The sequence below is a fragment of the Ochotona princeps genome, chromosome 8 (assembly GCF_030435755.1).
Source record: "Ochotona princeps isolate mOchPri1 chromosome 8, mOchPri1.hap1, whole genome shotgun sequence".
In the NCBI taxonomy this organism is placed as follows: Eukaryota; Metazoa; Chordata; class Mammalia; order Lagomorpha; family Ochotonidae; genus Ochotona; species Ochotona princeps.
In genome coordinates, this window is record NC_080839.1 from 27,314,045 (window position 1) to 27,340,928 (window position 26,884).

The window sequence follows — 26,884 nt, forward strand, 5'->3', positions numbered from 1 at the left end:
AGGTTCATCTACCGAAGCAGTGCTCAGTGAAGCAAAGCTGATGGAACTCAAATTTCCTAGCACTGTGGCAGTGACAGGTTAGTTACCTGCTTTATTTGCTTTGCTTTTCATCTGTGGTGAGTGGGCCCAAAGAATGAGAATCAAGATCAGCCTTAACTTTTCCAGTGTGCTTACAACTGTTCTCATTCAATAAATCTCATTCTCTAAAATTCCCTCTGTTAACTTTTCTTTCCCTAGTGATCTGGGAGTAGAGGCTAGAGTGTCAGACGAGTGTTCTCATTTTTATATGCAAATAAATCACTTGATTATATTTTTGTCCTTATGTTATCATGAATATTTCAAATGAATTTTATATGGTTCATATTTATGGCTTTGGAGCTATTTCACATTTTGGCTCATTGCCGCCTCATCTGCATATACCATATCTCAGCTGATGTTGATTGGTCTCATTTACATATTCATCATGCTCCTATTTTCAAAGATATTTTGTTATAAACTGACTTTTCTTCCCCTTCCAGTGTTATAATAGCACATAGATGTATTTTTAAATTGCACTCATTTCCATACATAATTTTTCTGGTTACCATAAATCACCACATTGTTACCTACTCACCCCACCCTATTTAGTGTAATCCTCACACTTTATACCAAGCTGACATATGGCTCCAAAGTAATTAAAGACAATGTAAACAGTTTACAGTGCACTTTAGAAAGCCACTTCACATTGTAGAGAATTTCATGGTTTTGTTTTCTCCCCAGCAAGTCTCAAAGCAAGAACAGCAGGTTTGAGGTGGTATTGATGAATGCTAAGCTATGATCACTGGACATTTTATTTTCTATTGCATGTGCTACCAAAAAAGAAAAAAAACACACTTTTCCCTGTTGACCTCTGAGAGAAGCAGAGTGGGCTGGAGTATGCTTAGTTAATGAATGATAAAGTATCACCTATTAGGCTGGGGTGTGCAGTTCCCATCATTCTAAAAGCAGAAACAAAGGAAGAACCAAATTCATCCAATACTCAGTTATTCCAGACATTGTGAATGGATAGTGAAGGGCCTAAACACTTATCAAATAGTTCTCATTAACATTTTTCAGATGGGAGAGATGAGGCTCAGAGAGGTTAAAACATTTGTACAACATGGAGCAAAATTAATGAAAAAAGGAAGTTAAGCTGTATGAATTCAGACCCCTGAAAGGCTAATTCCACAGATACAAGAAATACTCCATTATGGAATATGTATTTCCTTTTTTTTTTTTTTAGCAACTGCTACCTTAGAGAGGGACTTGATCTCTGTAACCCTGTTGTCTCATCTATAAAATTTCACTAATGGTGGTGTTTGCCTCCCATGTGATGAAGAAGATGTGAAAGATAATAAATATGGCAAGTTTTCATGAATGTCTGGGGCACACTAAATCCTTAATACTGTTGACTGCTATGACAATAATTTTAATGAGGATCTTAATAACAGTATATCTTGTGCCTATACAAATTCTGCTTATCTTTCAAAATTTTGAAACCTTCCTTAACCATCCTGGCCACAAAGATCTTTCTCTTCCAGATGACAACAGTACTGATTTTCCTTTTTAACCATTACTTGTTTGCACAGCTCTCAGTGTTTAGTTTCCATTTTTTCCCCCAGAAATAGCTTCTGTAAGTGTTTGTTGGTGTCTGCTACCATATTCCAAGTCCCTGTGTGTGGCTTAGGTCTTCCCACTTAAAAAGACAGAGTCCGTCATGCATGCCAAATTAAGTGGAGAGCATTCTGTTAGCCACAGTGGTTATTCCAGGAATGGTTGAAAATCTTAAGGCCTTCACAGGAAAAAAAAAATATCAGCTCCTTTCCTTTTGAATAGAACACCCCAAATACATTAACCCTAAGATGATATGCTGTTGCCATCTTGTCCTCAAAGATGAGAAGAGGGCTGAAACTAACACAGTGGAAAGGGAATCTGAGAGGGGGGAGAGCACAAGTACCTCGGACTGTGGCTTGAATAGAACTGTTTCTGAAGTCATTTTCCCTCTGAATATCAAGTTAAATGAGCCATTAAATTTCCTTCTTTTCCTTAAACCTGTTGGAGTTTATTTTCTTTTGCTTCTCATAGTAGCAAGAATCCTAGCAAATACAATGCTCATATCCTTTATTTTGCAATACTGTTATACACATTTTTTATCTTGGCTTATATTTTAAGTTATAGCTATATAGCCAACTGTACTATAGCAGATTCTCAGTATGTGTATACCTATCAATTCATACGTTGTTATTGTAATGCATATTATATTTTCCTTTGATACTTGAATCTCTTATCTAGTCTAATTGTTTATCCATTCATTTTTATTCATGCATTTTTCAGATATTTACTGTATTTATCTGACTCTGTGAGGCACATAGATTTTGTATTAAATAAAATAAACATTATGAAACTAACTGTCCCATTGAGTTGTTATGCATAAGATTATCTCATAAAGAAATACAAAATTTCGTTTTTATTTTAAAAATATGTTTATTTGAAAGACAGTTACAGGGACAGGAGGAGGAGAATGAGAGCAAGAAAGAGAGGGAGCAAGAGCTCTTCTCTCTGCTAGTTCATTTTTAAGATGGTTGTACCACCTTGGGGTGGGGTGGGATGCTTCACCTGGACTTCCCTTGTAGATTCAGGGACCCAAGTAATTGGGACATCTGCCACTACTTTCCCAGGTGCATCAGCGGGGAGCGAGAAGGAAAGTGGAACAACTGGGACACTAATATGCACCTATAAAAGATACTGACGTTGCAGGTGGAGGCTTAACATGCCACACTGGTCCCCAAAATTTCTAAAATGATACTCACTCACGGAGACTAATGGTTGATTCATGAGTGTATAGAGTAGGAGGCTTTTCCTGAATTGAGGAAATCAAAGGGGGTTCTCTTCTCTGAATAAGTCACATGACACTGAAGGACAAAGAGGAACCAAGTAAAGGAACAGAGGGAAAGAAGATTCTAGTCAGAAGCACGAGCGTGCGCCAAGGCCTATGATTTGTTGTATATGACAGAAGAGCTAGTTGAGCAAAGACGAGATTGCAAGAGATCTGGCTGCTTAGAGAGGTGCTCCTACTCCTGGTTGTATGAAGGAATCCAGAGTGGAAAGGCATGGAGTGTTTTTTAGTGTGCTTCTGTAGGTGTGGTTGGTGGCACAGATATGGAGGATTACCTGATAGGAATTTAGGATATGCCAGCCCTTGTTTCTGTGCTGAACGTGGTTGGGGTTGAGGAGAGTGCATGCTAGTGGAGGAGGAAGCCCAGGGAGAAGACCGTACAGCCATCCAGGTGGTATGAATGGTTTTGTTCCCTCCAGATGCCACGTGGAAGCTTAGTCCCCAGTGCAGCATTGATAGAGGTATAGTCTTGGGGGAAGTGATGAGGTCATGAGGGCTGTATACAGGGTTTCTTTAAGTTAGTTCACTCTCCTTTGCTCTTCTGCCACGTGAGCACACAACATGTATCACCATTTGCCCTTTTGTGCTGTGAAGATGTTGCCAGAAGGCCATACTGGGTTCCTGCACATTGATTGTGGGCTTCTCAGCCTCCAGAAGGGAGAGAAAGATATGTCTGTTCTTATTAGCCAGTCTGTAGTATTTTGTGTTAGTAGCACAGATGGAATATGACAGCAGAGAGAGATTATGGTGGCTAGATAAAGAGACAAGTGAATAGGTTAGAGGTATGACAAGGATGCAGTATAATAGGATTCGGTGCTATTTAATTTAAAATTAAGTCATACTCAGGAAAGAGCTGGCGTGGATTGGCTCATGCCTCGCTGGGTGGGACACAAAGATTAGTCACTCCTCACCATGGTGTTGAGGATTTTCCTGCACACCCCCCCCAAAAAAATGTTCTGCACCTTAATAGTTGACAAATGTCTTGTTAAAGTTACAAGCCAGTCTAGATTATCCTAAAATGTGCCAAGATTAGCAAAATTATACTTCAACACAACAAATGGCTAAATACTAAAATGAAATAGACACAAGACAGCTGAATGGTACCTTATAGCCATTTTAAGGTATATAGCAGCCGGTCCTGTATATAAACTAAAATTGAAATGTCAATGAGCTAATCATAGGTTGTGGTTAAGAACTTACTTTTTTTTTTTTTAACATACTGGTTACTCAAAACCATGTCAATTCCATAATGTTGCAAATTGTTGTTGATGTTATATTGGGACTCTTAATTGACTGTGATGATATTCTACCAGCTCTAACTTTAGACCAGAAATGGTCTCCCCAAGAAACTGTTCAACCCATCTGGACAATAAGTAGCTGGACTCTATGCTTGGTATACCTTTGCAAGGAAAGAATCTTGATTGAATTTGAACTCTAATACTGCATCAAGGTGGAGGAATCCACCAGGGGGGAGGGGAGGGGCATGGGGACAGGTGGGGGGATTCCCAGAGCCTATGAAACTGTCACATAATGCAAAATAATTAATTAAAAAAAAAAGAAAAAATTAAGTCATACTCCAATCCTGTCTTTAATGAACAATTGTGGAATCTGGAAAAACTTATAGATTCCTTATTTAAAATTATGACCAACTTCTAAAAAGCACCTGAAGAGAGATGGACAGCAACATATGCTGTTTCACTCTGTAAATGTCCTTAATAGCTGGGCTGGCCAGACCAAAGCCATTTGCTTCTAACACAATATATGTCTCATGATGGGAAGGGCTCCATGATTTGAGCCATTAGTGTTGCATCTGAGGTTTTGCCCCATAAGGAACCTGAAATCAGAAGCATGACTGGGACTTGAACCCAGGCATTGTGATATGCAATGTTGAGTGTTTTACGTGGCATCTTAAATGCTGTAGCAAACACCTGCCCCAAGCCTTAAATTCTGAGTACAACCTGATAAATGTGTTGTTAATGCAAAGGCAAAGGCTTAGGATTTGGAAACAGTGTACAGGTTCTAGAAAGTCTCTAAAGAGGAGTAAACGTTTTCTGCCGGAGTCCAGCTCCAGCCGAGAGTTCGGAGCTCGGGAAGGGTGCGTGAGATAGGCGTAGAAAGAAGAAGAAAGAAAGAAAGGAGAGACGGACCACTAGGATTCCTTGATGATTGTGTACCTCGCGAGAAAGCTGTCCGCTTTATTTATACAGAAGCAGTACAAGGTTTTCTTTTAGGGACATTTTGACATAGCTTCAGGGGGGCACAATTTACAACTTCTTGAGAAATGATTGAGGAAGGATCCCACATTCCTTGCTTATCTTGGTTTGCCAGTCTTCATCTGCTCTCCTCAGGTCTGGGCTTTAACCTTGGCGCCACCTGTGACAACCAGACCCCTACCTTGAATTATGTATGGGTTAGTAAGTCCGGGGTCTTGGTCTATGGGGATTACGGGCCATTGGCACTAAAGGCCATTAGGTCAGCTAGCTCACACAGTTTGTTATCTGAACAAGTAAAGCAAGAGTTATAACGGCAGAAAGAATTGTAATTAGCAATGAGCCAAGTTTACTCCATTTAAGTTTCAATTCTGCAATGGACAAGTGAGTGTTTCCAAAGACAATTCTACAAATTGTTTTACCTCAAGACAGGGCATTATCCATTCCAACGTTGCAGCCAAGAATTTCTCAGTAGACAACACATCTTATTCAGTAATACACTCTTACTACAATTCTTATTCTACAACTATCCATCACTTAATGTGAGGAATACATCAAAAGAGAAAAAAAACAAAGATCTAAGACAAAAGGTTCCAAACATTAAGTTCCTCTACAACTGCAGGTTCTACAACCTCATAAGTGATCAAACAATAATCAAAAGTATATCTTTGTGATGTTAGTGAAATCAGCCTATATTTCCTCTAGTTAGAAATTATGAAAGCAGCTAAAGCAACTACAGTTTCTATGTTCTAAAGAGTTGCAAGGACAGGCTAACCCTTAAGATCACAGTAACTATATTTTTTGCCTTAGCAGGATAGCCTTTAGGGTCCCAGTAACAGGATAACTTTTAGGGTCCCAGTAGCTATATTTTTTGTCATGGCAGTTTTAACCCATACTCCCATCATTTCCATTAGTTTGTAAAATTCTTATCAAGTCATTTCCCAGAAAGCATGCTAAATGTCCGGGCCAGATTTTATGGCAATGGGTAGGTACACAATAAGGTGTCTGGCAACAGCATGGGCTTGATTGTACTCCTGTGTGCAGTTAAAGGCCCACTCACCAGGACATTATCAGTAACATTAACTCTTAAGCTCATGTTCGTTGTAAAAGCCATCTCACAGGGGCAGACAATGCCTCAATACAAAATTCTTAGTGGGGTGGTTGAGTGCCCATGCGAAAGGGGGTGAAAACTGCGTCAAGGTGGTCAGAGATGAATCTGCTAGGCCCTGCCAAGTAGCTGGAAGCTCCCTGGGCCCTGCCATGCAGGGAGCTGTTCTCTTCACACCTTTGTGTTATTCACACCTACTGCACGGACCCTGGCAGTTTTCTGTGACTCAAGCATGACTCGATGGAGTAGAATTCTCAATAGAGAGAGCATTTACATAAGAAATGTATGAATATACATTTTGTTCATTTGGTTACTTATGCATTTATTCACCTGCAGCTATTTTTTGATTCTGTGATATGCCAGGCACTGCCCAAAGAACCAGCTGTCACATTCGAAGTAATCAACGTGATGTCTGGTAATGACAGTGTTTGGGGAATGGAAAATTGTCTCTTCTGGTGAGACTGGGATACACAGTGCATGTGGTGGGAGATAAAGGACTTTAATTTTTTGTACCAAGGAATTCATACTAAATTTCTAGAAATGAGTGTCCCTGAGAGGCTTGTCTGCATGGGAGGGTAAGCAATGTGGGACTTGCAGCAGAATGACAGCAAAACTAGAGCCCAGACAAACATGGCACCCTCACACAGCACGTTATAGAAGTGCTAATGGGGCCTGGTGGTGTGGCCTAGCGGCTAAAGTCCTCGCCTTGAAAGCCCCGGGATCCCATATGGGCGCCGGTTCTAATCCCGGCAGCTCCACTTCCCATCCAGCTCCCTGCTTGTGGCCTGGGAAAGCAGGAGAGGACAGCCCAAAGCTTTGGGACCCTGTACCCGCGTGGGAGACCCGGAAGAGGTTCTGGTCCCAGCATCGGATTGGCGCTACCGGCCCGTTGCGGCTCACTTGGGGAGTGAAACATTGGATGGAAGATCTTCCTCTCTGTCTCTTCTCCTCTCTGTATATCTGGCTTTCCAATAATAATAAAATCTTTAAAAAAAAAAAGTGCTAATGAGACCTTGGGTCCCCAAAATGAGAAGATCACCGGTTTCTAGAATATTTTTGGTGGGGAGTCAGTAGGTCTGCAAGGACAAGGAAAATTTAGGACTTTTTTGCTTAGAAATCTGGGCAAATGCTAGAAAGTGGGTACCGTGGGAATATGTAATATTAAAGGATCAAGGTAATGAAATGGTTCTGGATTGCTTAGAGTTCATATACTTGTCGTTCACTGAGGTGTGGATGTTTAGGCGTCTCTGCATATCAAAATAATATCCACAGTTTCAGAAGACAAGCAAGGTTTCAGATGAAGGTTAGGAGCCATTATTTAGTAAGACATTATTTGATGAGTTATGGTTTGGATATAGGGCTGGTAGTTTCATTATTGACACATTGCTACCCTATCTGCTTTGGGTTTGTTAATGAATTACTTTTTGTTTAGACCCCACCACAAAATCTTTGGCGATATCTGTATCTATATACATTCTGCATAGAGATATCTATATACCTATACATATCATATACATGTAGATATCGATATGTCCAATGAATGGCAGAGTGTTGGGAGAAGAAAGGCATGAGAAAGGGGAGGGAAGTGTGGGGAGAAGTGCATGCACACACACACACACTCACACACAGAGAAAATATTTTATCTGCTAGCTCATTCTCAAAATGAGTGCAATAGCTACATCTGGTCCTGGCAGAAGCCAGGAGCTGAGAACTTCATCTTAGAAAAAGATGAGAACAATGAGGGAAACTAGAATGGCTTCACGAATGAGAAATGCCTGAGTTGGACGTTTTGTTTTTTTTATGCAAGAGGCCTGGGTGATGAGTCCCAAAAACCTCTGAAGGGAGGGCAAATTAAGTTAAATGTGGGAGAATTTGCTGTTCTTTTATTTCACTATATCCCTCTTTGAGAAAATCCACTCTGGGGAGAAACCACCAATTGAAACCCATCCAAAAAGAAGAGAGCATTTGTGGTTAAAAAAAAAAAAAAAAAGGACTCTTTTCCAAGGAGTTCGCCGAATTACAGCCATTCCTACCACTTATATGTATTATATACCACTTGTCTGCGGGCATCAATATTGAATAACTCTGGAAAGCTCCTAAAACACAAATCTGAGGACCTAATGTCATTTAAAAGCTAATAGGGTAGGGGGCAGGCCTCATGGGGGTTATGGGGAGTCACCCCAACTAGGCTGCAACTCCAGTGGAGGCAGGCCTGGTGGGAGTTATGGGGAGTCACCCCAACTAGGCTGCAGCTCCCACTGATTTGCGTGAGGGCTGAGTATGAAGTGGACAGGATTGGGCTGGACTACAACACCCACTGGTTCATGTGGATGACAGGGCTGGAAACAGAACTGACCCATTAATTGAAATGACCAGCATGTGCATAAGCTGATTGGGGCGACAGACTGTGCCAGACCCTGTACTGGCAAGCAAACACAAGAATCAGGTCTAGGATCACCTCAGACGAAGTTTCTTTGGAGATCCCTCCAACTGAACTGCTAATCTCAGAACCCCAACCATGAAGGGACTATGTCAGCCAATAGATTTCATCACTATTGGAACAGCGAGATTGGCAGCAATTTAAAACTGTTGAACTATTAAAATGCATGAGCAGGACCCTCGGAGCATACCTCACATCGGGGACCTGGGATGGGTGGGAGACTGGATGGGGCTTTTCCCTTTATTTCTCCCCTGACCCCAGATACAGGGGGAAAAAAATTAGTGTGAAAACAAACAAACAAAAAAAGCTAATCAGATATCAGAGACATTATCTTTGATTGAAAACAGGTATCAGTAGAAAAGAAAATACACTTTGGTCGATGAAAACTCCATTCACTGGGACTTTGGGAGCAACAACTCACACACAGCTAGAGTTGGGATTTACTTGAATTGGCCTTTGCTCATTTCAACAGCCATGATCTGACAGAGGCCACAGTATTGTTTAAGAAGCATGGCTTGCTTGGTGCATTAGTTTGGCTTCTGATCGTGGGCCATTGCCATGGAGACAGTCTTAGTTACTTGAGGACATTCAACCCAGTAGTGTTGGTACATACATTTTCTCCAGGTCCCCAAATCCTGAAAATGCTCCTTTTGGGATGACTCGAAGTCTGGTGAGTACAAACCTCCTGAAAAGACAGTGGATATAAAATATCACAAGCTGCCCAATAATAAGTAACTGAGTACCTAAGGTATATTTTTAAATGAAGAGCTGATATAATACTTTGTGCTTGCCATATTAATAATGGCTGAACTTGCTTTTGCTTTCTCTTCATCTTCACCACGTGACAGTGCATCAACACTCTTGCTTTCCCTTTACCTATGAGGATACTGGAGCTTAAAGAGGATAAGAGACTTATCCAGGCTCATGTGGCTGAAATATGGTCGAGCTGGGTACGAAATGTGCTTGTCTCCACTCTGCATTGCTTCCTCTAATGCAGGAATCTCTTTTTCTTACTCCAATCCCATTAAATCTCTTCCTTGATTGCCATGCTCAGCGGACCTTGTCTCCTATTCCAAAGGGAGAGTGAAAACCACAGCAGAAAACTCCCTCCTGCTATCCCATGGCTCATAGCCCTGCATCACCTGCACCATGGCTTAAACAACACTGCCTTGCTGCCTGTTGTTCAGGTATGTTCCTCTCTGAGTACAACCCTACCTTGTTCACACTAAATCTCTTCCCCTCATGTCTAGTCCCCAGAATGACTACAGTGACTTTTAGTTTGATGCATTTTATTCACTCATGTTCCCTGCTTTACTGGATTTAACTCATCAGCATTAAAAATATTCCATAAATTGTCCCATTTCATACACTTTCTCTTAACCCTGGCTGCTTCCCACTTTTCCCATTTCCTTCTATGTGACATATGTGTCTCACACCTGCCTCAACATTTCTGTCATTGACTCATAACCTCAGTCAAAGAAAGATCCAAGGTATTTATGAAAGCCATCTGCCCAGGGGTTTCTTCCCCTCCACTCTCATCTTCACCCCAGTTTTGACCGTTCTCTGTTCATCTGGTCTGACAATAACCTCTTGCTAGTCCTTGCACATGCTGAGTTCCTTTGTGTCTCAAATTTCTACATCATCAGTTATCTCTTTCTGGAACTTTCCTCTCCCAGGTATCCTCCTAGATTGCCTCAGCTTCAATTGCCCAAATGTCACTTTTTCTGTGAGGTTTTCCATAACTACACTCTTGACAATGACCATCTCCCTAACTTGATTCCTGTCCTCTTTTCCTAAAGAGGATTTATCATAGCATGTCAGAATACATTCTATTTATTTATTTAGCTGTGGTTTCATACATTTCCTTGTGTTTCCCCCTTTAATAAAGCACATTCCACCATACAGGAATTTTTGCTTGACTTGTTGCTGCTATGTACCAAATACCCAGAATAGCATTTGGTACATGACAGGTAGGCAATAAAACATTTGTTATCACAAAGTCTGAAATACCTAAACTTGAGGGTAAAACCCCGAGGGACTCTTTAGGATTCTCAACAATAATAATATTCTTTCTCCTGGCATTTTCTGGTACTGTAATTGGTTATATTGTTATTTTAATCACGTTAGCCCCTTACAATTAAGCAGGAATTATAATGACATCCTGTGGACTTGGATAGTTGCAAGAACACTTCACTTCTTTAGTCTCTTACTGCTTTCTAGCTAGGTGAAATTCCTGTTTCAGATGTGAGCTGTTCCTCAGGCACATACATCTTTTACATTGCATCTAGCTTCCTTCTGTTGGGGAATTATGGGAGAGGGTCTTGTATGCCGTCTGGCTCCGGAGGAGTTTATATGCTTGTTGAGAAAGCAAAACCAGAAACTTTGGGGCTGCCAGAAAGTAATTGTGTGGTAAAGTTAATCTAGTAGGTATAGTTGTACAAAGATTAACAGAAAAAATTCCCAAGTATGCAAATCTACAAAAGAGATGTTCTGAGCGTGGGTGAAGTTTGAACTTACATTATAGTTATGCAAAGTGTTTGTGTCTATAAAACCATTTAAATAAGTGATGGCATAATTAAAGCTTGAATGTATCAGATTTAGCAGAGAATCTACTACTGGAATGCTCACCTAATAACCAAGGTTAGTTTACACTCCATTAACTGTACTCACTTAACCTTAGTTAACATATGTAAGTTCCTTTTGTTCCTATTAATTACAAGACCCAAGGTGAGAAATAATCCAGTAAAAGCAGTAATGTGGCTTTGAGCTATTCAAGCAGCCTAAAAGTTTTAAGGGAATTGAAGTATTGAAGTAAAATGTTCATTAACTAAATGACCAGAGAATCATGTTTTAAACAGTTTCAAGAACAACTTGTATTAAGTGATTCAAATTTGGTAATGTAAGTAGTTCTTTCTTGAAGAAATTTCCTGAAACATGATAAGCAAGATAATCTGAAGATACTTCCACTAAAGCTTTTAAAGATGGATGAGGAATTCCCCTGGACCCAAAGCAAAGTGACTGAATGGAAGAGGTTACCCTAGCAGTGGCAAATGGAATCCAATGAGGGTAAACTGGAGTCAAGGTGCCTAGGTGGGGTTTCTGGTCTGATTAGCCCAGAAATTTGTATTTTGATGCCAAACGGGCACAGAAGACAAGACCCAGAAAATGGCATGCACAGGTGCTTCTGGCTGCCTTCCTCCTTCCCTTTCTACCTCCTTCCCTCCTTCCCCCACTGTTCATGTGTTCATTTCTCCTTGCTTTCCTTCCTGTCTTCTTCTTTCCTCTTTCCTCTCTTCCTTTCTTCCCTTTGTTTCTGTCATCCCTTGATATTCTAGGGAAAAAAGGTATGAGAAATGAATGGCAGTCAATTATTTTAGTGATATCCTATGTAGCTATCACTAAAACTTTAATAAGACAATGGAAAAAAATTAAATCCACTTCCAGATACCTATGATTTAATACTGCAGACCCACAGAAGAAAATATATTGGATATGCACAGCGAGAAAAACATTTTCAAAGAAAAATTGGAAAAATTAAAAAATATGTTTTAATATTAGATCAAATAATTGCTGGTTTAGTTATGTATTTAGGAAATAGGTGAGGTAAAAATAAAACCACTTTTGGACAAGGTTAACTATTACTAAACTTTTAGCAAAATGATTTCTTTAGTGAAAACTTGTATCCAGTAGGAAGATACTGAAAAACATGAAGGAATAGTGAAAAGAGAAATTAGTATTCTTTATTGAATAGGTGAGTTTTCATAATAACTATAGAATCAATAAGGAACTTTAAAATATATTGACCAAGTACTAAATCACAAAGCAAATTAATGTAAAAACAAATCATGTGTGTTTTTTGAGAGACTTGTGACCAAGTTAGCTAGCAATCAGTAGTAAGATAGTTAATCCCTCTCCCAATTCACATCCACTCAATCGGATAAGCAAAAGTGAAGCAAAGCAAACCCAAAGAAAATAAACCCCCTTTTAAGTAATACATAAGTCAGAAATATATAAATTTTTGAACTATAATAAAAATAAAATGAATCAAACTTCTGAGATTAGCTAAACTGCTCACCTTATAAAGAAATTTATAGCTTTAAATTATTATACCAGAAAAGGAAACAAAATGATGGAAAATGACTATATCAATGTGCTACATTTCCAACACAAACTCAATAAAAAGCAAAGGGATTGTAGAAACAGATAATTATAAAGCTATTATTTCTTATTACATTTATGTGCATAATGTTAAGTAAAACTAAAAGCAGTTTAAAAGGGAAAATGTGGTGCCCGGTGTGGTAGCCTAGCGGCCAAAGTCCTCTCCTTGCATGCACTGGAATCCCATATGGGTGCTGGTTTTAATCCCGGTGGCCTCCTTCCCATCCAGCCCCCTGCTTGTGGCCTTGGAACTCTGCACCCACGTGGGAGACCTGGAAGAGGCTCCAGGTTCCTGACTTTGGATTGGCTCAGCTCCTGCCATTGTGGCTGCTTGGGGAATGAATCAACAGACAGAAGATCTTCCTCTCTGTATATCTGATTTTCCAATAAAAGTAAAATAAAAATCTGAAAAGAAAAAGAGGGAGCATTTGGCCTTGCAAGAATGTAGATAGAGATGTTTTAGTTGATAAACACTCTTCCTCTCTCTGGAACTCTGTTTTTCAAATAAATCTTAAAAAGTAAGAAGTGCATGTTCAGTAAATATAGATTTTTTTTAATTTTAAAAAGTATTTTCAGTCCAATTGGCCAGTACAGTGGCTTATCATACTACTCTGCTTACACTAGCAGCATGCCATTGGGTGCCAGTTCTAGTCCCAGCCATTCCAATTCTGATCTATGTATGAATTGAAAAGCAGATGAAGATGGCTCAAGTCTTTGGCCCTGCACCCACCTGAAAGACCCAGAAGCAGCTCCTGACTCCTGGCTTCAGCTCAGCTCAGCTCTGGCTGTTGTGGCCATTTGGGGATTAAACCAACAGATGGAAGATCCATCTCTTTGTCTCTCTTTTAATCTGTAAAACTGCCTTCCAATTAAAAATAAATAATTAAAAAAAAAATATTTTCTGTCCACAGTTGGTTAAATCTTAGGGTAAAGAAACCAAAAACATGCAAGTCCAAGTGCTCAGAGTTGTCAGTGTTTGTCTGACATTTGCTGACATTTGAGATATAAGGAGAGAGAGCTTCAATCTCCTGGTTCACTACCCAAATGTTCACAGGGCTGTTCTAAGCCAAAGTCAGGAGCCAGGAAGTCCAGGAAGATCTCCCACACTGGTGGCAGAAACCCAAGTACATGGACCATCCTCTCTTGCCTCCCAACACATTAGCAGGAAACTGGATTGGGAGCTTGGGCTCAAGCCAGGAACTCCAAGATGGGATGCAGGCATCACAGTTTATCACAAGCAGAACCATAGCTTGCTATGCCAAAATGTCTGTCTCCGATAAATTGTCTTGACAGTAAAGCAGTCTGATTACTTGGAAATCAGCTGGAAGGTGACTAACCTCTCTACCTATACACATACAACCATCTGTAAAACTAGAAGCAAAGAAAAACAAACCAGATCTGAACAAACCACCCTTTAAAGTCATACATGAATCAGAAGAGAAATTATAATTAGACATTTTACTAGAACTGAAATATAGTGAAAATATAATAGAGCAGACCTATGAGATATTGCTAAACTGCTACTTACAGAGAAATTTAAAATTTTAATTGTTATGTTATAAAGCAAAGATTAAATGAGATAATAAAAGATATTAAAAGCTTCATTACATATTAGGCATTGTGTTGGATGATTTTCCCCAAGTACTATTCTGCCTGCGTTTAAGGGAGGCTAGTCTTGAAGTTTTGGTATCTGGTAAATTAGATGAATTGAATGTATTTCAACTTAATGATATTTTCAGCTTATAATGGACTTATTGGAACATTTATAGCATTGTAAGTTGGGAAACATTAGTATAGATACTGTTTAAGTTTATACATGTTATTTCAGAATTAAAAGGTCAATAATTTGCTGAAACTTAACTGCTAAAATGGATAACATTTCTTAAGCTAGTAAAAAGTTTACTTTAAAGTTTCAAGAACCCTTATAGTTTTAACATTAAAATGATACTTATTATAGACAACTACATTTCTTTCAGTATTTATTTCTACTTATGTTTATAAGCTTCATCATGGAAGTTTTGTTTTAACCAACAACCTTCTGATGATTGTTACAGCTTCATTGACCTAGTTTTGAGTCATTCAAAAGGTGTCTGCAGATTTCCTTTACATCAGGATTGGACAAAAAGACATTCTCAGTGAGTTTGTGTATTAGAAAAGAAGTAAAGGATAATTTTACAGATTAATACACAGTGCAACACTTAAGTTTGCATTGAGAGGGAACTGATGGCGAGTACATAAGAAAATAACAAAGAAAGCAGCAGAAATAAATTAAAATAATGATGGAATTGACAAACCCCAAAGCTAACCTTTTAAAAGATGAATAAAATAGAACCTATGTTCATTCTGAACTAGAGTAGAAGATGAACAATGAGAGGCATGAAAAATGATACTTAACTGCAGATGTAAAAGGTTGTAAATTAAAAAACTCTACAAATAATTTTATAGCATTATATTTGAAAAATGAAGCAATATGGAGAATCTTTGTAGAAATATAATCACAAAAACTGCCTCAGGAAGACAGAAAACGGGATAGATCTGTATTAACAGATTGGGTTGGTAGTTTAAAAGATGCACAGTTGACAAGGTCAGCAACTATTCTAACGCTTAAAATAAATTTTATCTCTTAACAGAATAGTAAAAGAGGAAAGTGATCTCCAATCCATTTTATGGAGCTGATATAAAAAAATCAGAGAGACAATAAAATAATACATTAAATAAATTTAAGCCAATCTTAGCAGTTAATATAAAAGGAAAATATGAAAGAATATAATGAGCATGCTTACCCAGTAGTCTAAATAAACATTATATGATTAGTATTTTGAGTTTATTTCACAATTCAAGGGTTGCTAAATTAAAAGAAAAAAAGTCTCCATAAAAAGAAATAAAAAGAAAAATCCCACATGGTTTTCTTAATTGGAATTGAAAATGTAATTTACCATACTTGAAACCTATTTATAAGGCATTTTGACAAAGGAGAAAAAAGGAATATTCTTTATTTGCTAAGGAGTAAAATCTAGCAAACACTAAAATAAATATCATGTCCAGTGGTGAACTATTAGGCAAATTTCAGTGAAAATTAGCATGAGTCTAAGATGATTGACATTATTTCTCTTCAATATTATGCCAAATGCTCTGGTTTATGGATTAGAAGGAAAGAAAAAGCATGCAACAGGAATACTAGTATAACAATGATATTATCTATAGAAAACATAATTGTCTATATGCATACAAAGAAACTTTGTAACCAGTCTAAGAGATTACTAGTAGAACTAGTGAGAAAGCTTAACAAGGATAGTTATATTTTTAGTGCATAAAATTATTTGCATTCTTAAATACTAATACTTCCAGATTGTTTTAAGATATATTAATTATAATAGATATAAAGCTTATATAATACCAATAATTTTAAAAGCCATTTGGTACCAGGTATTATTTATGAAGATACAAATACCTTTTGAGCAAATTATTTCATGTCTCTTTCACACTTGCAGTCAAAGACAGGTAAAAGGTTAATGACTACAGTATCATTCTGGACAGAACTCAAATGTCAGTGAACAGGTATATGAATGAATAGTGATATACTGTACTGTGTGTCACAATGCCAAGTTGTGGAGCAGTGAAAAGAAGTGAACAGAGTACAGCTGTGTGCAGCCATCTAAATAAACCCCTAAAGCATAATGAGAACGGGTGTGTGATGAATGCACACATGTGATGTATAATCTAATTTTAAAGCACAACATAATGAAAAATAATATAGCATTTTGTTTTTGTATTAATCATGCCTTTTTATTCTGGGGTTTGTGTGTGTGTGTGCTTTGATATCTTGGAATTTTATAGGTTTCAGAAACTGTCCCACACAAAGGTAGCTAAATCCTGGAGATAGCAAACCATGGCCTTTACACCTTTCAAATGCAAACCAACTAATCCATGGTGCTTCATCCTGACCACATTTTTTTTTTTTTTAATAATGGTTATTAGACTAGGCTGACTATTCCCTAGCTATAGGACCATTTACTAGACAATTAGGGACAGCTCTAATACCCTGCAAGTCTGTTGAGGTTCCTCATAGAAGCCAGTTTCAACCTGTTCACCACCTGTCCCTGTGCAATCCATAGTAAGATCCTTCCTGCATTTTCCCCTCATTTCCTCTGTCTTGTGCCTGACCCCGGTGCTTCACTGTCTGTGTGTCTTTCCTGCCATGAGGTGGTCTTCTCTCGGATCTCAGATTGTCATTTCCATGGCAGTTGTCTCCTGGTCTGTAGGCCTCACCAAACACGAAAAATAATGTCAGTATGTTGGAACATATTCAAAGAAGGGTATGTATTTACAAAAACAAAAGAAACTTTGGGAATGACTGACACCAAAATTGGTGTAGTATTTACATCTGTGAGAAGAGGAAAGGGATTGGTACATGGCTGTATTTTTTTTTATTTTTAAAGAACTGAAAAATTATGATGTAGTGTTAAGTTTTGGCAAAGTTGAGTGGTGTCTTCCCAGTATTTTTTATTCTATACACATAATTCTTGAACTATTTCATATCAATTTTTCAAGATTGAAGTTGTTGCCAGGCTCTATCTCAAGCATCATTTGTTTATTTGTTTGCAGACAGAGTTGCTTGAAAGTATCACAACCTTCTTGTCAGAGGACACCTTTATTCGCCCTCTGTAAGGGAGTCAAGTAACCAAATAATTTCTGTAAGAATGCAGAATTCACCAAGAAGAAAATTGTCTTGATTATATTTCATGTTATTTAATGTTCCTTCTATTATAAATGGGGTGGGTGGGCTTTACATTTTTCTTTCCCTGAAATTGGAAAGCTTTAGGATTCCCTTGAACTTCATCACTGTTAGAAGCAATTCATATCTTGAGCAGCCCATTCACCCTTGGCCAAATTTAATTTCCCTTTCTTGCTTAGAGGAGAATGGTTTTAAAGATTCCATAAAAAGCTTTCTGGCAGCCTGGAAAATAGCCAATATTCTTTTTGAGAAAGCTGCCTTTTTATGGTGGCCCAAGTGTAAATGACACTGGGCTCTGTGTTCTTTGAATTTCACACAAGTTTAAAAATTAAAGTGAGAACAGCTTGGGAAAGGATAAAAAGTAAAGAAATCGACCAACTTCCTGACCTCAAAATGCCAAGAGTATTTTCTGCTTGACACTCTTGAGGTCAAACTTGTACCCCAATTTACTTTCTGGGATTGTATGTAGGCAAATCACCCAAGGAGGTGGATGGAACTTTAAGCAAGTCGGATCAGAAAAACATAGAATCAAACCAGAATTAGTTGTTTACTCACTCTCCCCAGTGAACACCTCATTTTCATGATCTTTGGGCATCTGATTCGTTGTATGTCTTACATTGTTACACATGGATTTTGAAGCCAGCTGGAGGCAGGAGAGCCAGTTGTTAGGTAGGAAGATGTGGGCTTCACATACAACCGACCTTAAATATTGTTACCAATCAAAAACTCCTTCTTTGCATTTTTAAAATCAGTCCTAACTGCCTGGCATACTAAAACAAATGCAATCATCTCAAAGCTTTATGTGAGGTGCTGAGTCACTGTGAAATGCAGAGAAATTGGTCCAGGCAGCTAACATCCAACCTTCATTCAGGACATGTAGGTAACTGCCAAAGATTCTGGTGGGATTGTATGGACTCTCAGTGAGAGTTTCTTGGGAGAGAGTTTCAAGTTTTGTCTGTGATCTCTTATGTGGTGTGGGATGGATGCAAATGTGTGTGATTAGAAGGGGTTTTGGGAAAACAAAAGAATTAATGCGCATGTGTACAATTTGGAGGACCTTCTAGGATTTGATTTTTTTTTTTTAAAAAAGATTTTATTATTATTGGAAAGCCGGATATACAGAGAGGAGGAGAGACAGAGAGGAAGATCTTCCATCCGATGTTTCACTCCCCAAGTGAGCCGCAATGGGCCAGTGCGCACCAATCCGATGCTGGGACCAGAACCTCTTCCGGGTCTCCCACGCGGGTGCAGGGTCCCAAAGCTTTGGGCTGTCCTCAACTGCTTTCCCAGGCCACAAGCAGGGAGCTGGATGGGAAGTGGAGCTGCTGGGACTAGAACCGGCGCCCATATGGGATCCCGGGGCTTTCAAGGCGAGGACTTTAGCCGCTAGGCCACGCTGCCGGGCTCATAGGATTTGATTTCTAAAGGTAAAAATTGTCCCAGTGCTTTGCAAGGGAGTTGGGAGATACTTGTGGTCTCTCTTGGAAGACTGTGTAGATTCCCCAGTGCACCAGATGTGGGCCCAGCCAAAGGGAGCTCGTTATTCTGAAAAAAAAAAAAAAAATGGACCTGGTGCTCAAAAAGAAGCTATGTTGTAGACTTCTGGAAGTTGATGAAAGAAGTGCTGTTGCTTATAATAGGAAGTACAAAGAGAAGGAAGTCTACAGTGTGAGTGTTCCGGCCCAGGCCACAGGAACTTCCAGGAGAGTAAAAATTAACATTTGGAAGTCTGTCACAGCGAAAGGGTTCAAAAGTCAGTGGTCCCCTGATGCTGTTCAATCCAGTTCCTTTATCTTTATCCTTCTCGGGCCCAACCCATGGGAGGAGGAAGCACAATATTGAAGAGAAAAGGAAGCCACCCTGTCCTACCAGTTGTGGGTTTCCAGACCTGAAGGAGGTGTACTAGGCTGGAAGAGAGAAGTTTTAGATGGGCTGAAAAGTGGAGCTTTAGTATTAGACAATGTGGTCTAGTCATGAGACTAGAACCGTTATGGTACCTGCTCACAATTTCATTTGTGGTATGGAAAAAAAAATGAGTCAACAGAGTAGATTTCTCTCTATTTTGATGAATAAATTATGATTTTTAGAGTTGATATAAACATTCTGCAAGTTGTCCTTTGTCATGTTCACCTATGGGACAGAGTTACGTATTCAGGTGTAGAAGGATTGGAAAAGCATGGAAGGCACATTTGTTCCTACTCTTCCAATCCTGCCTCTTATTTTAACTCTCATTTACACGGGTTGTTGATAAACAATTTAGGATAGAGTGGACAATTTGTTTTTCTTTACCCTTTGCCATTGTATGAAATGTCCAAGAATATTTTCAAGTCAGGGCCCAGCCGTAGTTTTGTGGTTTTTTTTTTTTTTTTTTTTTTTTTTTAATGCCAGAATAGTTGGCTGAAGGAGAGGAGATTCAATTGTCTCAATCTTCAGTCCCCAGTAGGTCTTTTTTTTACCCAAAATTCCAGGTGATATGTCTTATGTAGACACTCGTACAGCCAGTGTGTAAATTTACAATTCCAGGATCTTTTGTTTAGGAGAAGGCTATGCTTCGAAGATAGAAGTTCACAAGACAGGCACCTCTCCAAGCCCACTCCAGTCACACTGCACTGTCCTCTGTGTCTCTGTTGCTTCCTTTCCACAACCTTTCCAGGGTGGTAGTTCTTTACTTTAATCATCTCCCAGTGAACACGTGCTTTCTAATAGCTCTTTTGAATCTGCTTGTCTTTTTAGTTCCACTTGTGTCCCCTTATCTCAACATCTGTGCTAGGCTGATAAAAGGATGCTGGCACTGTTGCTTACTATATATCACTCCTGACTTTGTACAAGCTTTGCATTAAGGTTGTGAGATGTGTCTTCCTGCCTCCCTTGTCCCCATCTGCAATAACCTGCTGCCTGTGAGATTGTTCTTCACCGCTTTTTTTTAAATCAGCTGCTCACTTTGGTCTTTTTACTTGAATGTGCCACACGATTTATATATTATTAATATATGAAAAGTCAGGACAAAGAAGCAACATGTTGAAGAGAAAATAACACTATAGTCAAAAATCAGCAGCCTGAGCTCTGGTTGTTTATCTGCTACAGGATACACAAGTGAGTGGGCAAAGTCAGGCCCTGCCTGCAACCTGCAGAGTCTAGCCCAGATAACCCTAGGCTCTTTAAGATAAAAGCACAATGTGATCTTGTAGTAGAATTTAATTCAAGCACTCTCCCATTTCAGTCTTACTCTAATTAGTGTAAAAGATATAATTGGCTGTTATGTGCTCAGCACAGAATAGGGCCTATTCCCCAGGGATTACTGAATACCAGCAAGTTCTATCATTATTCTGCTCACAGTCAACATTAATTGAGCCGGTCCCTCCCTTTCTATCGCTCTATCATCACCCGGACAGACAAACCTCCTTGTCTACAGCCTTGGCAGTGACTTAGTAAGTTCTTTTCTGGTGGCCAGTGTCCAATCTTCCTTATCTGCCTTGATCAGAATCCTTTGCCCAGTGATTGCCACTCTGCCTCTCAAAAGCAGGAAAAAACAAAAGCCAACAAAAATTGGAAACATATAAAGCCCCATCAATGGCTCACATTGTTACTGAAAACTTCACCTGATTTGTAATCCACTGGAGGTATTCTACAGTTTGCCTCCACTTTGGGGTGAAAGTTTTACTACTTCCTGTGTTTAACCTCAACTCTTGCCATGTTACTACAATTTACTGACTTGTGTTGTATCTGGACTAAAATCCAATGAGACTAGATACATCTCCATAAGAAATGGGAAGGTTTCATACAGTGGAACTAGTTTTGATTCCAAAAGGTTTATTCAGTGTTTTGAGTATTTAAGATGTTACAAGTACATGTACATGTGGGATGATATTCACACCAGCAATTGTTCAGAGTTTGATATTGGAGTTTGTCAAACTCTAAATAAATAATTTCAACCACACCAATTAGTTTTATTCAGAACATCTCCTAGAGTGAACTGGAATTTTCAAATGTGAATCTAGCTCTCTAAGAATTAAATATGGATTTGGGGATGACTTCTAGGGATGTAGGCAAGTAGTGGATAGGTAATCTGAACTGCAAATTATTGGCTCATGAATGGAATCCAGCCCAGGGCATTTTGTTTTGGTTGTATTTGACATTTGAATTCATTGTCAGCACTTGAAATTGGGAGAGTTCATTGAAAATTGTAGATTTATGAGGCTTCTATTGAAGATACTGAAGATTTACTTATGGGGGGGGAGCTGCATTATTACATAATCATAATAGGCTACAGTTGAATAATGGGTGATGCCTTAGATATCACAAAAACTACCAGTGTTAGAGTGCTTGCCAGCTTTTTGGTCTTTTGTCTGAAGACTGAGTTTAGGGTTTCTGGAACCCTAAAATCTTCAGTCTGGTATCTGCAGTCAAAATGGGTTTGAGTCCTATAGAAGTCAATTTTGAAGGCTCTTTAGATAAGGTTTGATACATATTCAAGGTTGAGAACCCCTACTTTAGTAAAATGGACAAAGATCCAGCAACAAGCTGCTTTACTCATATGTGGTGAGTTGGCAATCACCTGTGAGCACAGAAAGTTTTTCAAAGTTCAGTCCTGTGTCAAATATCGCTTCTTTCAATACATGTTGCAAGCCTAATTTAGGCAGTTTTACGTAGTTTGAGAAGGGTGAGAGAACTAGATCAATGCCTTATTGTACTATGAATCATTGCAAAAATACAAAGGAGGGCTGGTATTTGGAGTGGCTGGTAGGGCTGCCTACGATGCTGGTATCCCATCTGGGTAGTAGTCTGGCTACTCCACTTCTGATCCAGATCCATGCTCATGGTCTGGGCATAGCAGCAGCAGAAGGCCTGAGAGTTTGGGCTTCTGCTACCCATGTAAGAGACCCAGATAAAGCTCCTGGCTTCAGCATGCCCTGGCCTTGTTGGGGTCAACTGGGGAGTGAACAAGTAGATGGAGGATCAATCTCTCTGTCATTCAGTCACTCACTCACTTACTCTCTCTAACACATACTCTCTCTCTCTCACTTGCTCACTCTGTAACTCTGATTTTCAAATAAACAAATCTTAAAAATACACAGGTCAGTAGTATATGTGTACCTGTTTACCTTACCCTGGAGTTTCCTTCTGTTTTTTGTTTTTTTTTAATCAATGGAACTTACATTTTTGAATAAATAGGGCTGGATCTAAATGGAGGTGTTCCCAAGATGCATGGTGCACTGAATTAAGGTAGTGTATTATCATATTCAAAAGGGGAACACTGGCAGAAGTAAAACTTCAAGCTAGAAATGAGAACCCAAGATAAAGAACTGGAAGCAGATACTGAGAGACTCGGTGTCCATTTGTTCTTTTGATGGATATTTACCGTATTCTCATTGTAAGCATTGATGACATAATGGTGAAAAAGACAAATGTGCTTTTCCTAATGAGCTTGTGTTTTAGCTAGGGAAATATGCAGTGAGAAGTAGTTTTCAAGAAGCAGGTATAATCATAGGATCACTTGAATAAAAAGGTTGATTTGTGTGTGAAGCAACAAGGATAGAGAAGAAAAATTTCTTCAAAATTTGGATAAAAAGTTGAAAAAATAAATTATACCTTCCAAAGGTTAAAAATAGTGTACTCATACATGTGCACAGAAAGATAGAGAGAGGAAGGAAAGGGAAACGAAGGTAAGAGAACTGACAATGCAATTACAAAATTATTTACTAAGGATTGACTAACTTAAACACATTATCTAATGTTCTAGGGAAAATAGTAGTGATGAAAGCATGTTTCCTTCCACACCAAGTTTAAATTTGTGTATCTAACTGTTTCATCCCTCTGAAATTTAAGTAGAATTTCTCTCTCCAAAACTCCTGCAATTGTTTAAACTCCCTGAATAGACAACTTCATGGAATAGATTTCGTGGAACAAACAACTGTACTGTGTCCACTTATAGATGAGGACATAGAATTAAGAATGGATTGGTAACAAACATAGGGCACAGCTAGGAAGAGGTAGATTTGGTTTTAAAGTTAAGTGTGGTCCCAAGTCCCTGTTAACAAGTCTGCATGTATGTCTGCACACAGATAATACAAAGGGATGAATATGAGATGTAGGGCTGGCAACGTTTCAGTGAGGACAAGTGGGATGAAGGATAACAAAAGAGATCCATAGCTTTCATGTGTCTTTCAAAAACAGGACCAGTCAAGCTAATCCAAAATGGAAATGGCAATCTACTGAGGTTGTTCTGGGAATCTGGGGAAACAAAAAAGAAACTGTATAGAGCAACTCAATTCATACTAGATAAGATTTGCAATCAAACCAAATGTCCCTCAACTGATGACTACATAAAGAAATTGTGGAACATATATTTGGTGGAATACTACTTAGATGCAAAAAAAGAATAAAATCTCGTATTTTTCATAAAAATAGTTGCAATGGGAGACTATTTCTTGGAATAAGCTAGTCCTGAAAAGATAAATACAATTTTTTTCTGATTTGTTGCAACTAATGGATAGAAAACAAAAAGCAATATCTATGAGTGAAATTGACATTTTGAAATTTGATTATTAATGATAGTTCTTGTAGTTTCTCTACTTACTACTAGTCGAATTCTTTGTTTAGTGGAGGATTAAACTTGCAACTATAAATTGAAAGTATGTCAATATGAAAATTAAAAATAAGGGGGTGGTGGTATAGTTTATGTTCTTAAAACTGTATATATGAACTGCATGAAATTTATTCCTTTTATGTACATTTAAAAGAAGGTGAAAAAAATTGTAAGAAATTTCTCAGAGGGCCATTCTTTGATCAGATTCAGAACTTTAGTGCTAATGTAGTTGTCAGGTCTGGGAATTCAGGGTTGCCTTTACTTAATCTGTGAGAGTGAATAAACAGAATCCCACTTTAATGATGCTCCACCATCTTGGACAGTGTGATAAAGTGGCAAATACATTATGCCCTCAAAGCAGTTCTCTTGGTCCCTTTGGTTAATGTCAAGCTGATTTAAGTGTGATTTTTATTGACAACACTTAGCTCCAGATGCCATAATGAAGGGTGTTTGTCACATAAAGGTCAGTTTGGGGGCTACTTCTGCTTAGATGCAGGAGGATTAACTAAGGATCAACTCCATTCTAGAATCAATGGGCTTCCCTGACTGACAGTCAATGAAAATGACACCAAAAGAAAGGCTGATCATTGCTCCACAAATCACAGATAAATTTAGGTCTTTTATAATGCACTTAAACCAATTTCCGTTTTCAATTTAGAAGTTTCACACATTTAATCAGAAAACATATGCACAGGATAATTAGCTTTTACTGACTGTGTAAAATGCAAATGTTGAGTGTTCAAATGAGCTCTGCTAGACACAAGAACAAATACATAAAACTATTTAGAATAGATCCAGATAAAAGCAAACAGGACGTACTGTTCAGAATGTAACCCTAAGTTAAAATTCACTTCTAGGGTACTGAATATATCATTTATTGTAAGACCCTGAACAAGGATGATTTATTTAATTTTTAATCTTGTGGTGATAACTTGCTAACTTTACCTAACCTTTAAGAGCCACATGTATTTTGACAGGTAAAGATTCCTTGAAAAATTCCATTTCCCCTGTTGTGATGGAACCACAGCGTTTTCTTAGCATCGTGTCATATGAATATGGCCTAGAGATTTTATCAGAAATGAAGATAAATAGCTCTGTTTTGCATTAGAAGAACACAAAAATAATATCAAGCACACATTTTGCTTCTCCTGTTACTAATGGAGAGCATAGGGTCAGGTCCTGCATATATAACACTCAAGTTGAAATGGAGGGAAGACTTGTTAGCCTTTTATGATGCTTAGTTTGTAGAATTTAATAGCCATGGCAAATAGAAACACAAGAACTGCTCATTAAAGCAGCTGAAATCTATAAATGGTCATCTCTTGAGTGTGTATGTGTCACAAAGCAACAGCTCTTTCAGACTCTGATATGATGAAGATATAATAATATTGATAACTTGCATTTAACAAAGAACACATGCTTCCAGTTTCCAGAAAAACAGGGTTATATTTCACAGTACTCTAAGAATGAGACAGATATCTCAAGTGCTGACATTTTCTATTTTGACAACATTCATTAATCCAAGAAATAAATGTTCCTGTGAAGAAGGGGTCTCTGCATTAACTGAGCTGAAATGCCATGGAAAGGGGTTGTATCTTCTCTAGGCTTTCCAACTCTGAACTGGACAAAGCCCACAAATCCCAGCTGGGGGAGATACAGACCAGTGGAATGGCCTTAGTTATAGCTACAGGGAAGAGAAAATAGGAAAAATGAACTTGTGCCTGCCATCAACAGTCTTATTTAAAGCCATTCACTACAAGATCTCAGATTGGTTCTCACCACGTTAACAAAGGCATCCTGTTAAAAGCAACAAACAGGAGCTGGCCCAAAAGCTCAACTGTCTAATCCTCTATGTTGCAATGCTGACATCCCATATGGGCACTGGTTCCTGTCCTGGTTGCTCCTCTTTTCATCCAGCTCCCTGCTTGTGGGCTAGGAAAGCAACAAAGGATGGGCCAAAACCTTGGGACCCTGAAACCATGTGGGAGATGTTCCTCACCAGCTTGTCTCTGGTAATTCTTGTGGCCGAAGACCTCCATCTGCCTCAACCTTGGTGACCACAGGGCCTGCTGGCAGGCCCCGACCCCAAGATGTGTATGCCTTGACGATTTTCTTACGTGTTTATTTGTCATTCCTTAATCCTAGATGGTGAAGTTTAAGGCTGCATTGGTTAAGATATTTTTTTCTTGTTTTATTTATGTTAACTTTTGAGAGCTCTTTATATATTCTAGATATGAGTCTTTTCTTAGATATAGGGCTTGCAAACATTTTCTCCTAAACTGTAATTTGTCTTTAATTCTCTTAACTAGCTTACATGGCATGAAAACCTTTTCATTTTGATACAGTTCACTTTTTTTAGTTTTCTTTTATGGGTTGTGCTTTTAATGTCATGTCTCATTGCTTTATGACAGGTCATGGAGACTTGATTTCAAAAGTTTTATAATGTTATGCTTTATATTTAGATTAATGATCCAACTTTAGGTTAATCTTTATATAGGTTATGAGGTTAAATCATTTTCTTTTAATATGTGCCCTCAGTATTATTTACTTAAAAGTTTATTTTATTTGCTATTGAATTGCAATTCCATCAGCATCATTTTTATGTTTACCTTCAATTCTGTTTCTGACTCCATGCTGCTCCATTGATCATTGCATCTTCTTTTGCAAAGATGTATTTTCTGCAATATTGTGTTCATACAGTGAGTTGGGAAGGCTCAACGTCCTATTGCTCAT

At 38.6% G+C, this 26,884-nt stretch overlaps 1 protein-coding gene across 6 annotated transcripts in view; it reads right to left on the bottom strand.

Annotated features, from left to right (window-relative positions):
* Positions 1–26,884, bottom strand: part of FSHR (follicle stimulating hormone receptor) — a 161,992-nt gene that overhangs the window by 90,702 nt on the left and 44,406 nt on the right. For 4 of the 6 annotated variants that reach the window (XM_058667766.1, XM_058667767.1, XM_058667772.1 and 1 more), the window contains exon 2: positions 9,286–9,357. The exons of the other annotated variants lie outside the window; for them this stretch is intronic. In XM_058667766.1, coding sequence (XP_058523749.1) covers positions 9,286–9,357 — 72 coding nt within the window. The remainder of the gene's footprint in view (positions 1–9,285; positions 9,358–26,884) is intronic. 6 annotated transcript variants of the gene reach the window in all.